The 14299-nt window shown below is 41.4% G+C and overlaps 1 protein-coding gene across 1 annotated transcript; it reads left to right on the forward strand.

Annotated features, from left to right (window-relative positions):
* Positions 1 to 1142: 1142 nt before the first annotated feature.
* Positions 1143 to 13869, forward strand: prdm1a (PR domain containing 1a, with ZNF domain). The gene is made up of 7 exons (XM_038282479.1): positions 1143 to 1319; positions 3881 to 4213; positions 5904 to 6023; positions 6953 to 7205; positions 11545 to 12611; positions 12808 to 12936; positions 13052 to 13869. The coding sequence occupies exons 1-7, from the start codon at positions 1293 to 1295 to the stop codon at positions 13655 to 13657; spliced, it is 2535 nt and encodes an 844-aa protein (XP_038138407.1). The 5' UTR covers positions 1143 to 1292; the 3' UTR covers positions 13658 to 13869.
* The last annotated feature ends 430 nt before the right edge of the window (positions 13870 to 14299 follow it).

The following is a 14299-nucleotide window of genomic DNA, read 5'->3' on the forward strand; positions in this document are numbered from 1 at the left end:
GTGCTCAGTGGAAAACTGAGATATGTTTGTTAATTTAAACCAGAGGGAAAAGAAGAGTTGTTGTAAGCAGCAACCGAACCTTAAAACATAACAGCTGATCATACTTGGTGATCAAGTTTAGAAGAAAAAACTTGAGTAAGGTGAAATTATTTCGATCATTTTTTGTTCTAACTGCAGCGAGCATTAGATATGACTGTAGAGTAGAAGTGGAAGTAGAAGGCTGTTTGGAAGATCAGGAAAAATATTTCCTGTTTTTTCCTCACCAGATGCTTTTTAAGGACAGTTAAAAAAAAAAAAACCAAGCATATGGAAAGTGTTTGTGTACTAAAAAACATTTTGGATGTTTTTCAATAAAAACTGTTTTGAAACAAACTGGAGACACTTCAGTCCTGTTAAAAAACATCCAACTCATTCAGCTCATTGTTGTTTCATTTTATTTTAGTTTTTACCGTTTATACGTATTACGGTTAAAATCAGTCAGAGTTTTTCTCAGCATTAAGATATTAGAAAGAATTTTAAGTCATTAATTTATCCAAAAGACAAACTGAATTTTGTAGATTAGAGGGAAGATTAGAAAAAAAAAATGAAAACAGAAGAGTAAAAAAAAAGAAATATCAATTTATTGAGAGGGCTTAAAAAGAGAGTGACAGAGAAAGGCCAAAAAACAACATAAGAGAGTTAGTGAGTGTGCTTTAAAATTTCATTTTTGCAAAAGAAACCAGTGCAGATCAGTTCTGCCCCCTAGAGGCAGATCTGTGTGGGGTGTGTGTGTGTGCGTGCGTGTGTGTGTTATCTTATGGAAGAGAGGGACATCCTGTGACAGTGACTCAACACTTCCTTAAAGCACACGCACACACCTTTACACGCAACCCAAGCACAAGTATACCCAATTTATTTTTACAAATTTGAGTTAAAAAATGTGATTTTGGCAGAACTAATCAAACCCCAACCCGGTGATTATAATTAACAGAAATGTTTATTTTGATTAAGAAATAAAGTTATGTATTTAGTTTTGCATGTAGGGGGAAGGTTTTATAGCTTTTCAGGTGAAAGCTGTATGAGAAGTTGTGAGTGGGTGTGGCCTCCAGTGATAGAGCAAGGAGGGAGAGAGAAAGAGGGAGGAGATGTTGCATTTGATAGGAGACTCCACACACACTCAAAGACACTTGAGAGCTTGGTGTGGAGTATCAGCACTCAGAGTGGGAAGGCAGAACAGGAGAGCTACACCTGTCCTACACAAGACTCCTATCCTCACAGGCAGCCTTCCATAGAGGATCCCAGTGGTCGTCCCTATGTGTGGATGGGACCAAAGTTACACGGTGAGTACAGATCAGCTTTACTTTTCATCATTTCTAAAAAAAAAAAAAGCTAATCTATAGAGCAGTTTTGCAGTTTTTTCTGAGCTTAATTGATGTGGACATGTTACATTTAATACTTTGTAAAAACTTTATGATTTAAAGTAAAAGTTGTGAAGTCCAAAAACAGATGCGCTACATCAAATCAGATATTTTTCAACCCTTTATTCTATATTTATCTACTTTTAGAGCTGATTTAAACATAATTTCTTAAGCTGCTTTAAAATAAGTTTGGTTATCTGTTTCATTATTGACCCTTTGCAACTTTTTGGGCCTTTTAGCTGCATTTTTTCAGGTCTTTCGTGGATTTATTTATAGAATTGTGTTAAATTAGCATTTTTTTTTTATTATTTACTGAATTTATTAGTCATCATAATTGTAAGGATTTAGTTGTTTTTTTCCTTTAATTGTATAGAATATATTGCCTTCATCAATACTGATTAATAGTAAGAGGATCAAAGTTATTTTCAGTTTCTTTCTGATTAAATCATCCTTACATGTTAAAGTTGATTTAAATTTGTAATTGTTCTGACAATGTGCAGGCTCAGCTTTGAAATGTGTTCAGTTGGTCTAAATACACGAGAGATGAATTGTTTCTTGGTTCTTAGTTTCACTATTAGTTTTCGATGCTGCAGCTGTTATGCAAAGGCAGGATTCGGGGTTTTGCTAAGGGCAGAGATATTGAAAAATACATTTTCAAATGTCATCATTGTTTTGATTGAATTCATTTCAAAGGCAAATAAAGCGAGAACTTGCTGCTCTGTAAGTTTGCAGCTGCTCTCTGGAAGAAAGAAAGATATTTCATTGTTAGATTTACTAAACAAATAACAGATAATTAACTTTTTGTTGTTTTTCCATTTATTTTCAATAAATAGAGACACTTAAATTAACTTTAACTCATGCTTTATAGATTATATTCTTTTTATGTGACTCCCAAGCAAAGGAGGTCAGTTCTGCAAGAACCTAGAAGACTTTATTTTTATTTGCTATTGAAATAAAATTTAAAGGAAGCAAACTTATCTTTTAAAATCCCTTTTCAGCCAGTTAGTCATTTTGTTCTCGGGATCACAAGCGCATTCGCTTCAGCTGGAGCCACTTGGATGTGAAACCGTTTTCTTTCTTGTGGCCTGGGATAATTTCTCAGATCCAAGTGTGGTCACCGAAGATCTGTCGCTTTCCGCTCTTCAGCGTGGGACAAGCAGCATGTTTGTCCCCTGTGTGGATTTCTGCTCCTGTGTGTGTGGGATTGTCTTGGGTGGGATCGTGTTTGAAGTTTTGTTTGCACTGCCATGGCCCCCCAAATGGAAAAGTTTTTTTGACGCTCCCTTCCTCATCACTTCCCACCCGCCTCCCCCTTGTCCATTACCAACACACACATTTAGACAAGAACACACACGCCGGGAGTTGGGATGATTTGCCGGTTCCGCTGCTTTGCCACTCTGCTTCCAATTTTAGCTTAATTCAGACACAGACAGAATTTCCTTCCTCCGTCTTCAACCCCTGGGAGATACGGGGAAGGAGGGGGCGAAGAGCGCGGAAACATGGGAATTATTACTTTTGTAATGTCAGAGTAAATTACGCATCTTTTACAGAAATATTAGTAGAATACAGTTGAACTGCCTAAAAGGAAACATTTTCTTTGAGTCATTAAATAGAGAAGTGAAAAGGAAAGAGAAAAAAATGCTGATTAACAGGTTTGATTGAGGCATATTTTGGCTTATCTTGGAAACTATAATAGTCAGAATAGTGTCTCATCTTCCTGTGCATAGAAGTAGAACAAAATCTGTATGAAACTGAATATCGACAGAAAAGTTTAGTCTTTTATGGATCAGTTGTCTAGAAAGTTTTGCTGTATTTAAGAACAGTAGTTGGTCTGCTCTCTTATGTAATACAAACGGATAAAAATTGCATCACAATAAAATATTCTGTAAGTAGAGGAAAGAACATAAATAGAAGGAATCAGATTCAGTCATTATTTCATTGAGGTTATGCATCAATGAATTGTTTCCCAAAGAAGGTCCCATTTAGTCAAAACGGCTGACAAGACGCTAACTGCCTGATCCTTTGTGAGCTTTGTGTGTATGTGCGCGTGCACATGTGTTTGTGTGTGACAACAGCATTACTCAGAATTGCCCCCCCACCCACCCACTGAGTCACCACACATAATAATCACAGATCTTCCTCTCTTCTCTTTGTCTCTATTCATCACTGTATTTTATCGTCCATCATCTTGATTTTTCTCTTTCTTGCCTCCTTTTTACTACTTATCAGCTCTTTCCTCCCCTTTCATATCCTTATCTTTTTTTTTTTTTTTTTACTTGCTGTATTCGTAGCTTCCTTATCTTGTATTTTGTGTTTTTCTGCTCCTGCTTGTCATGGTACCGTCTTGTTTTTTCCATTTTTTTACTTTCTATTTTATCCTAGCTCCATTGCCTTTCACTTCCAGAAGTTTTATTTATACATATGTTTTGTCTTGTAAGGCAGAGATGATAAATAACCTTCTTCCTCTGTCTTACCCCATCCAGGCGACCTCTCATAGCTCGGCCATGTTGACCAGTGAGGGGGCGCACACTATGGAGCAAGACGACACAAACCACAAGATGGCCTCCACAGCTACGAGCACGGGTTCGGATGGAGCAGAGACCATGACCGACACCGACGTGGACATGGAGATGGAGATGGAGGAGGCTGACATGACACAGTGGACGGAGGCCGAGTTTGAGGAGAAGTGCACATACATCGTGAAAGACACGGCGTGGGAGGCGGGGCCAGACGCTGACGTCACGATGACAGCGACCAGAGCAGAGGCGTCGCTGCCCAGAAACCTGGTGCTCAAACACCTGGCAGGCACCAAAGAGGTCAGACTCTCACACAGACAGGAAAACTTTCTCCCCAGTCACAACTATTCACACACGTAGAGGCAGAAAAAGCCATCTGTACATTAACAGGAGAATGAGTCAGATGTGGGTCATGAAACAGAGAGCAGAGGGGCGGTATGTCTCCTTTTAAATGCTCACACAGGCACAAAGGAATGTGTGTGAGTGGGGATATAAGGTGACGGAAGCACATTTTACGCAAAAACGCGTTTCATCATCTCGGTTCTGCCTGTTAAACCTCATATATCAGCAGAGAAGATTACAGTGATCAAATCTGATCCTGAACAGTTTGTCATGTTCCAAAAACCTCCAACCAAGGTGAAAATACTCAGGCCAGCTGCCAGGGGGCGCTGTGTAGCACCTTTACATGCAACTGGCATGTACACTTTTTTTAATAGTGATAAGAGTAGGTTATTATAAACTTGTCATCTAGGAATTGGAATTTAAAACATTAAATATTTATTTCTGCTCATAATCTTCCTTATTAAATTAAAAACCACAACTCATTTTTTGAATATAATTGAAATACTTTCTTTTTTTCTTTATTTCGATAGTAAATCAGTCAAAGAGTAAAACAGAAGCAGGGGTTGGATATCTAGATCAAAATTATACACTTTTAAAGTGTTAAAATGAAGAAAAAAAAAAGCAGGCTTATTGCTTCTATAAGTAATATTATTTACTCTTTTTTAAATATTTCTGATGCTTTGGGTTTTTCTCCTGACCGTTTGCACTAAAAAAAAAAGTGCATGACTCCAGGTCAAAAGGTTTCAGCTGTGTCAATTTTGGCTCTGTGAATTTATCAGTGAAACGGTGTGATCACATCGATTTCCTCATCAGAGCCTTATCAAAAGGAAACTTAGGTAAGAAGGGGAAGGAGAGTGTTAAAGAGGAGCGTGTTTTGCTTGCAAACTGATACACTATCAACTGAACTTATAGTGTCACCAGGAGAGGAAGAATGTAACAAGCTGATTAAAGGAGACGGCATTTTGGTCAGAAGAAAGAAGATGAAAGTTTTGTTAAAAAATAAAAAAAAATTTACAAATAAGTCAATAAAGAGCTAAAGTTGTTGCACTCGCATTACCCTAGCCTCATGCCTGGTCCTCTGGAGGGAAAATAGGAAAAGGGTATTTCCCATGTCACCAGGAGAACAAGGGGTTTAGGAAAGACTCGTGTTTGCGTGGGTTTAGTGAGAAAAAAACTGTGCAAGAGTTTCTCTTCCATCCATGGCTGAAGTCTAGCATCAATTCTCCTTTCTATCCTCACCCTTCTTTTTCTCAATTTATCCTTTGAATAAATCAAGCAGTAGAGAGGGGGAAAAAAGAGAAAAAAAACATATTTTTAGTTTCGAGGTATTCCCTCTGAAGTGTCTGACGAGGCAGTGGTTTGGGTTGGATCAGGTGACAGTGGAGGTGTGAGAAAATAAAAGAGATTAGAAAAAGGGAAAGATTTTTTTAGCTATTCTTAAACCATATAAAAGGAGCCGAGGTGATGTGAAGTGTACCTATCATTCATTAATCATCTCCGCCGACACCTGGCTGATTGTGTGTTTCTGCGTCTGAATTAAGGCTTAATGAGACTTGACACTGATGGATGTGCACAACAGTTTGCTGGAAAAGAGGCAGACTTCACCATATTTAACATACACACTCTTTACCTGTGTGCCGGCATGCAGGTGGTCGGGGTGAGCAGCAGGGAGTACATCCCCAAAGGAACTCGCTTCGGTCCCCTGGTGGGCGAGATCTACACGGCCGACAGTGTCCCAAAAGACGCCAACCGGAAGTACTTCTGGAGGGTGAGTACGCCGGCTCAAAACACACACATTTCCTCAGAAGCCGGAGGGACCCCTTCCTGTGACGTCTCACACTTCAAAAACCAGTCAGTTGAACAGGAAGCAGGGCTCGCTGTTTTTCTCTCTGTGTGGGGATATGATGTCACCTTCACAAAAATAACATGTCACACTCAGGTTCCTGTAAATCCAACACGCACTCGTACAGAGTTAAAGCACGCTCCATCACTACCGGTAACTGACACTGAGACGACACACGCTCACGAACCACCTACATGGTCGCTACCTACACACTCCCTGGTGTGTGTGAGTGTGTGTGTGAGCCTGTGTGTAGTGGGTCTGACTCGCATGAGAAGAAAAAGTGTAACCACAAGCAGAAACTTAAGTCATTAAGGTTCCATTCATTCTCATATCTCACTTTCTCACACGCAGCGAGATGAGAGAAACGAGAGGTAGAGATAGGGGGAGAATGAAAAAGAAACACACAGGGGGAGGGTAAGGGTGGTAGGTTTAAAATGAGTCGGTCCTTCCTTTCCCTTTTCAATATAAAAGAGGATCTCCTCCTCTGTGATAGACTTTCTGTCTGGCTTTTCTGTGCCACACTGAAGGTGATGAAGACAGAGCGAGATGGTAAGATACGAAAGAGGAAAAAGGGTTAAGAAGTTCGGATAAGTTTACATGTACTTCACTAGATTTGTTAAATAAATGTTCATCTGATTTAATTTACATTAATTTACACGTTTTAATAACATCTGTGCCTCACTGAAAGATTTACACTAGGATGGCACAGTAGGTGACTTCAATGTCCTCTGATGATTTACACTCTTGCTCTTTTCTTTTTTTCTTTTTTTTTGCTCTCCTTATTTAAAAGAATGTAGGTAAATTAAAAGAAAAACTGTATTAATAAAAATGGACTTAATTTTCTTTCCCTGTAGATCTTTGTGGATGGTGAGTTTCACCACTTTGTGGACGGTCTGGATGAGACGCGCTCCAACTGGATGCGGTACGTGAACCCGGCCAAGTCGGCAGCAGAACAGAACCTGGCGGCATGCCAGAACGGCATGGAGATTTATTTCTACACTGTGAAGCCCGTCCCAGCTGGCGCTGAGCTGCTCGTCTGGTACTGTCCAGACTTTGCCCGCCGCCTGAGATACCCACCATCGGGCGAGCTAATGATGGAAAAACTCAGTGAGTTCAACAACTTTCTTTATTTAATCAGTCAAATAGAAGATTCCTTCTGTGCTCTTGAATTTAAAAGCTCTTCTAGAGATCGGGAAGTTTTCATTAAAACCCTAAGGGAGTGACCGCCTTGCATAGCAAACATTAATCCAATCAGCCATGCCTGTCCATGTGTCTTGGATGTGTCCTGTTGCCGCTATTAAAGCCTGTTTTTGAGTGTAGCTATGTCTCCTTCCTCTCTCAGCGTTAGTCTGTCATTATCTCGCTCTCTCTGTCTCTCTTAAACACACACACTTACAAAAGTACAAGACCAACATCCTTTCATCTCCCATCTACCATCACTGTACTCTTGTGTGTGTGTGCCAGTGACAGTGTAATTACACACAGGGGTATACGGCCCCTAATGCCACAGTCCTACTTAAAGACCAACCTTTTAACATAAAAAGTTTTCAAACACACGCAGTATTGCTCAACCTCAATAAAAGCAACACAGACAAAGTGCTTTATCTTGATTCTGTCTTCATTATTCATTTTTATGTAGAAAAAAGTCAGCTTTAGTTTATCATTCCTTTTTTTTTTATAATAAGAAGCATATTTGCAAGTTTTATCAGAATCAGGTTCATTGGCCAGGTAGGTTTGCACTTACAAGGAATTTGACTTGATGATGTCAAGTTTTCGTCATGATTCTGTGGTTTTTCTTTTGAAAATCAGAATAGTTTGCATTACAGGCAGATTTTTACAAAGCAGTCTGACTGAGCTTGTCCCCTTTTGCTAAGCTGATCAAAGAGTGGGAGAGCTCGGAGGAAAACAAAGCCTTAGAGCAGGAGCTGAGTGGTTTCCAGGTGTGACTGGAGGCTAATAGCAGTCTTAAGGTGGCAGAGGAACCAGCACACCCAGCCAGAGTGGCTCCACTACCCAGAGAAAAATGCGCATGTCCCGGGGGACAGAAACAGGAGGGATCCCCTGATCCCCCTCCTTTATCTCAACACATTGTGAACTTACTATATGAGTTGTCTTTAATTAGCCTCATCTGTCATTTGAGCCCCCGCAGGTCTCTGCTGACCTGTAGCTGACTTTAAAATACATTTTTCTACCTGGATTTTTTTTCTTTTTCTTTTCAGCGCTCTTTTCTCTGTGCCCAAGAGCTTTAAGTTTCAAGGCTTTTCCTCTTTTTTTTTCTCAGTTATCTGAATTTACATGTCTAAAACGAGTATAACAATCGTCTGTTACAGCGGTTTGCAAAAGAGCGAAGTAAGAAATAATCTTACTGGCTGAGTAAAACCAAGAGAACCACAATCTGTCTGACTAAGTAACGTTAGACTGAAACTCAGTTAAAGGGCAAAAGGTAAAAGACAAGGAAGCTGGCAAGATAAGTCGTTTTCATTGCATATGATGAATATGAATAATTTGCAAACTAATAGTTGAGGCTGGATGTCTGCTATCTAATGTTTCGTGTTTAAATGTCAGAGGCAGGGGAGCGTGGGTTTAAATGAAAGTAATTTGGAACAGCCTGGTTTCCTAATCACACATGGACAAGATGTTTAGTGGATTCCTACTTTTATTTTAATGCCTTACATAAAAACTCGTACAGCTTGATCCTAATGTGCATTTCGGGATGTCAAAACCACAAGCTTTAAAGTATTTAAATGTATCCGACATAAAAGACCAACACAAAGTAATGCAACACAACTATAAAATGGATGAAAACAATCAAATTTGTGCACATTTGCAATAACCTATAAATACAGTTCAGGATAACCAAGTTTCTTTCAGAGATAACCAAACATTAAATATGTGTCATTTGTAAATAAGCTTTAGAGAGCTTTAAAATAGAGTTAGACTTTATAACATATCCTCAACTTGCCAGGCGTCAGAAAATGAAAAGAATGTTGACCAACTAGAAATCTACCAGGACAACTTGACCTTTGCAGCCTACGGGGAAAATGCTTTGTGTTTTAATAAAACAGAAAATGAACAAGACGCCTTAAAACTAAATCCTTCACATAAAACATGGAGGCGACAGTATCATGCTTTGGGACTGCTTTCTTAAAAAACTAATGTACATGTCTAAACAAAAATCAATTGCAAATCTGAGGCAAGAGTTGATATGCAACCTATTTTAGGTAAACATGAGTGTTTTAGCAGAGCACTGATGGGTGAAGTCTCCAGAATGTACATGTGTGATGCTGCTAGAGAAAATCACTATTATATTTCCAGTTATTAAGCATAATCTTAACATAAGGAGGTGGTTCAATACAAATGCTTTGCGGATTTTTTATATAAAGCTATTTTGTGTTGTCAACCAAATAAAATCCCAGTGAAATACATTAAAGTTGAATAGATCAATACATCATTTCCACCTAATATTAATATATTTCCTAGCCCTCTGCACACACGGACAACATTGCTCCTTACACATAAATAATTTTTTCTTTTTTTTTTTTTCTTTTTTATGCAAAATTTGGCCTGTTCTCTTAAGGGGGGTGCCGAAGTTTCCGGCCCAAATTAGATGACATCCTGTATCACATTCCTAAATGGTGGGAAGAGACACCAACTGTTGCCTGTATCATTTCTCTCTGCATTGCCTCTTTCCAGTACAGTCATGACAAAACCAGACATGTGTGTATGTGTGAGTAAAATGACTGAGCACGTATCGCTGTCTCACTCCCTCACTTTCTCCTCTTCCTACTTCACTCGCTCTTATTGCTGCCGTCATCTTGCATTCCTCAAGTTTTAGCACTCGAGAGCACCTGTCATCCATGTGAGTGTGTGTGTTTGTGTCTTCAAAGATACTCAAAGAGCAGCCTCTCTTCCCACACTCAGGCTACTATAAGGGCGACATGCCGACACATTTACACCCTCCTTTTCATCTCAAACATATGCAAGCTCACACATAAGGAGCTCGTATGTGTGTGTGGGGGTGTGTGTGTTTGTGTCGGGCCAATAACTCTGATATATACGTGCCACTTAAAGAGACCTGAGAGGAGACAGAGGAGGGTTTGGCGGGGCTGCACCTCCCATCCACTCGGCTGACTACTTGAACTTCCTGGCAGAAGGGCCCTGTTGACAGATTGATATCTCCAAGATGGCTGACCTGTTTGTTTTTTAAAAGAGGGATGGAGGGAGGAGGAAGAGGAGGAGGAGGAAGGCTAACTGATAACCCCAGTGTTTACACACTGCCGTTATTACTGGTGAAAGGGTCACTGACTGAGTGTGTGTGGGAGGTGAATAATAGGGGGAAGAGAAGTAAATTTCACCAGTGCTGCATTTGGGATTTTCTTTGACAGCCTCGATTTCTCTCACACACTTTCTCACATGCACACACACACATAGTCCCCTCTGGGCGACCTCATGGTTAAAAAGTTAGCCGGGCACTAAAGGAGCTTTAAGATAATAGACTGATGCATTTTAAGGCTCTTCTGTGGCAATTTAGCAGCCGAGATGTGCAGCTAACTGACATCCAGGGGCTTTTAGAATGCGTGTTAGCGAGCTCCCCTCCCTAATCTGCTCTTTCATCATGAGGAGGCAGCAGTAGGTGTGAGTGACTAAAGAGAGGAAGCTGTTTAATTTACCCTTCGACCTGGAAACAATAGAAATGGCCAGGAAAATGGCCAGGAAAAGCTGGTGTGTATGAGCTTGATCAGGAGTGTGTGCAAGTTGTTCAGAAGAGGGAGAGTCAACAAATCAGACAGAGGCCTTTGTCTGCAGGCGCCTCCGTGTGTGTGTGTACCTTGTCAAAGGGTGCAGGGCGTGTCGGTGTGTGCTCTGGGGAGGGCAGGTGGAGGCCAAGCTTTTTCTGAGGATATCAGCAGCAGGAAACCCTCCATCATTCCTGTCTGTCTGTCTGCCACCATTCTGATTTTATCTTGATTTTATAGGCAAACACGCATCACATGCCCGACAAATACAAGCCCCAAAGGCAGATGTCACGCCTCACTTCCTGTGGATTGCTCCTTACCTTGCCCCTCACCCTCGTTTATCACTTCAGTTGTCCTAATTAGTTCATTGAGTTAGTTATGGTGTTCATTCTTTCACTACAGTTTTTTATATAACTTTAAATCATATCAAATGCCATCACAAGGTGCTTTACATCCTGTTCAATTCAAATATAGTTATGAAGAACCTAAATCAAATATGATTCTATCATTTGTTCTTTTATCTGTATTTTATAGAAAGATTTTTTTAACTATATGTTGAATGATTCAGAGAAAAATCTGGTTTTAAGGTAAAAGTTGATGTAAAACTGAGAAAACGTGTTCGATTTAAAGGGCTCAAGCCTATATGTTGAGATAATTATGCCAATATTGTCTGCTTTGTGATAACTTTTTTCTTTTTTTTGTCTTTACAGAGCAGTCACTTATGGAAGTAAAGCAGCAACAGGAGGACAGAGAGGACAGCTCAGTTGAAACATCCAGTACATCTCCTGTCTCAATGACTCCCAGTCCGCCCAAGAGGGAGCACAGTGTCCTGTCCATTCTGCGTGGCACCAACACATCCTCCTCTGCCCCTAAGAGGGAGCCCAGCCGCCCTCTCCCCACACGGCCACTTTGTGCCGATAGCCCGGAGCGGCCCCTGTACCCCCTCGCCCGCTACCCGACGCTCAGGCCCCCTTTTCCCCTCCCTGAAGACATGCTCAAACCCAGCCAACTCAGTTACCCTTCAACTCATTCCCCTGGCAAACAGTCCTCAGCAACACCAAGCCCCTCTGCAAGAAGCAGCCCAGACACCAGCCCTCATAGTAGCCCCTCTGGTCCAGCATTATCACCAGCTTCTTTTTACCCATACCCTGGTTACTCCCCTCCATCTGCCCCACTCCCTTCTTCATTCTACCCTCCTGGGCCCCAGTACTCTCGTTACCTTCTACCCCATCATTACCCTATACACGGAGGTGGCGTCCCGGCTGTGGGAGGGATATTTCCTAGGATCTACCCAGTCTACAGCAGCCTATTGCCCCCTCATTTGCCCCTCCTGCCTTCTGACACTGCAGCGAGGCGCCTTGTTATACCTGAACCTGTGCACCCCTCCTCAATCTCTGCCAACAGAGACTATTTTCTGCCCGGGCCACGAAGTGCCTTCTCAACTGCAACTTCTTTGAGGGACAAAGCGGGAGCCCACAGCTCTTATCCTGGACACCCTAACTCACACGGACCAGCTCACACTCCGTCCAGCAGCTCCCCAACTGCCGGCACAGCACCACCCAGCGAGCAGGTGCCAACCAAGCCTACCTCAGCCCTCGTGGGAAACACTATTGAACGTCACCCAGATGAAGAGGCTATCAATCTGACCAAAATGAAGCGTGGCGCAGGGTCAGCGGGCTACAAGGCGTTGCCTTACCCTCTGAAGAAGCAGAATGGCAAAATTAAGTACGAGTGCAACGTGTGCAGTAAGACCTTTGGGCAGCTGTCAAACCTGAAGGTAAGACATCCTGTCTGCTGATCTGATTTATTACCTTGTTATCATTCCTACACTGTAAAGGACTTTCAGTGCAATCAGTAGGGAGTAGAGTATGTTTTTTGTACGTTAAGGACTAAAGTGTGCCTCCTGATGAATCAAGGGTATTATCTGATAAATACCTAAGCACATCTGCTCTTTATTTCCCGTTAACTCATAGGTTCATCTTCGGGTGCACAGTGGAGAAAGGCCATTCAAATGTCAAACCTGTAACAAAGGCTTCACTCAACTTGCTCATCTGCAGAAACACTACCTGGTTCACACTGGGGAGAAACCACATGAATGCCAGGTGAGATTAGATGCTCTAAAAAAAAAAAACTGATTTTACTGTGGAGTTTATTTGTAATTACTCACAGGTAGCTTTAAGCTGCTTAAACGTAGCTAATGTCATCTCTTTTTTTCAGGTTTGTCACAAACGCTTCAGCAGCACCAGCAACCTGAAAACCCACCTGCGCCTTCACTCAGGGGAAAAGCCCTATCACTGCAAACTCTGCCCAGCTAAGTTCACCCAGTTTGTTCACCTCAAGCTGCACAAGCGCTTACACTCCCGTGAACGCCCCCATAAATGCCCCCACTGCCACCGCCACTACATCCACCTGGTTAGCCTGCGACTACACCTCAAGGGTTACTGCTTGGCGGCAAGCTCCGGTTCCGGCAGTCCGAACGTTTCGACTCAGGCTGCCTTGGAGGAGGCGCATCGCGCCAATGATGAGATCGAGCGCTTCGATATCAGCGAGCATGCCGAGCGACTGGAGCAACTGCAGGGAGGTGTGGATATGGATGGGATGTTGGAGAAACAGGTCTTGGGGATGCTGTGGAGGGAGGCTGACCTCAAGTCCCCTAATTTCCATCCCAGTTACAATAGCACTGGCAGTGAACTTCTGTCTGCAAGTTACGGTGCGTTTGAGTCCCCGAATGAGACGTCAGTCATCAAAATGCACCATAGCACCCCCGTCCCAACACTTGCTGCTGGCATTACTGTCAAGCAGGAGTCAGAGGAACGTGCGTAACAGACTCTTTTTATGTGCAAGACACATGAAAAATAGATTTTGGACTGCATGGTGGACTTGTTGCCAGGAGCAACAGCTGTAAATAAGTAATTATCTATTGCTATCCCCATGAACATGCCAGGCTTAGAACCTATCAGGGACTCACACACTCAGGGCTGCAAGAGACAATGTCCCATGACTACTTAGTGGTGTTACCATTTATTACTCCAAGACAATCACCAAAAAAAGTTTGTTTTTATTTTCTTCAGTGTAATTAATATAATTCTATTATTGTCGTTAACGTGAATGATTTTGTCTTTTTTAAACATTTTGTGTTTTTGATAAATTAGTTGTTGTATAATCTAACTTATTATACATTTATTTGTTGTCTTTAAAAGCAATAAGCGAACGATTTGCTGACTATTAGGGTGACACATTATTTCTGTTTATGTTGATTTGTTTTTTGTTTTGTTTTTTACTGTGGCAATTTCTCTGTAAATAGTTACGGTTTTTGTTGCCCATATTTTTTCTCCTCTGATTAATTAATGCAGAGGGGTCCCTTTTTTTTAGGGCTTATCTATTTAAATCTTAAAAAACTAAGTAGCAGGTGAAAATAAGCAGAAAGCCTTGCCTATGTGCAGCACATAAATTAGTTCATTTCCA

The sequence above is a fragment of the Cyprinodon tularosa genome, unplaced genomic scaffold (assembly GCF_016077235.1).
Source record: "Cyprinodon tularosa strain WSP-4 unplaced genomic scaffold, ASM1607723v1 ctg184, whole genome shotgun sequence".
In the NCBI taxonomy this organism is placed as follows: domain Eukaryota; kingdom Metazoa; phylum Chordata; class Actinopteri; order Cyprinodontiformes; family Cyprinodontidae; genus Cyprinodon; species Cyprinodon tularosa.

Bases quoted from the DNA above. Each gene is read 5' to 3' on its own strand.
- prdm1a (XM_038282479.1), top strand. From the start codon at position 1,293: ATGTGTGGATGGGACCAAAGTTACACG. The intron at 4,214-5,903 runs GTCAGACTCTCA...GCCGGCATGCAG, and splicing joins ACCTGGCAGGCACCAAAGAG to GTGGTCGGGGTGAGCAGCAG. The intron at 6,024-6,952 runs GTGAGTACGCCG...CTTTCCCTGTAG, and splicing joins ACCGGAAGTACTTCTGGAGG to ATCTTTGTGGATGGTGAGTT.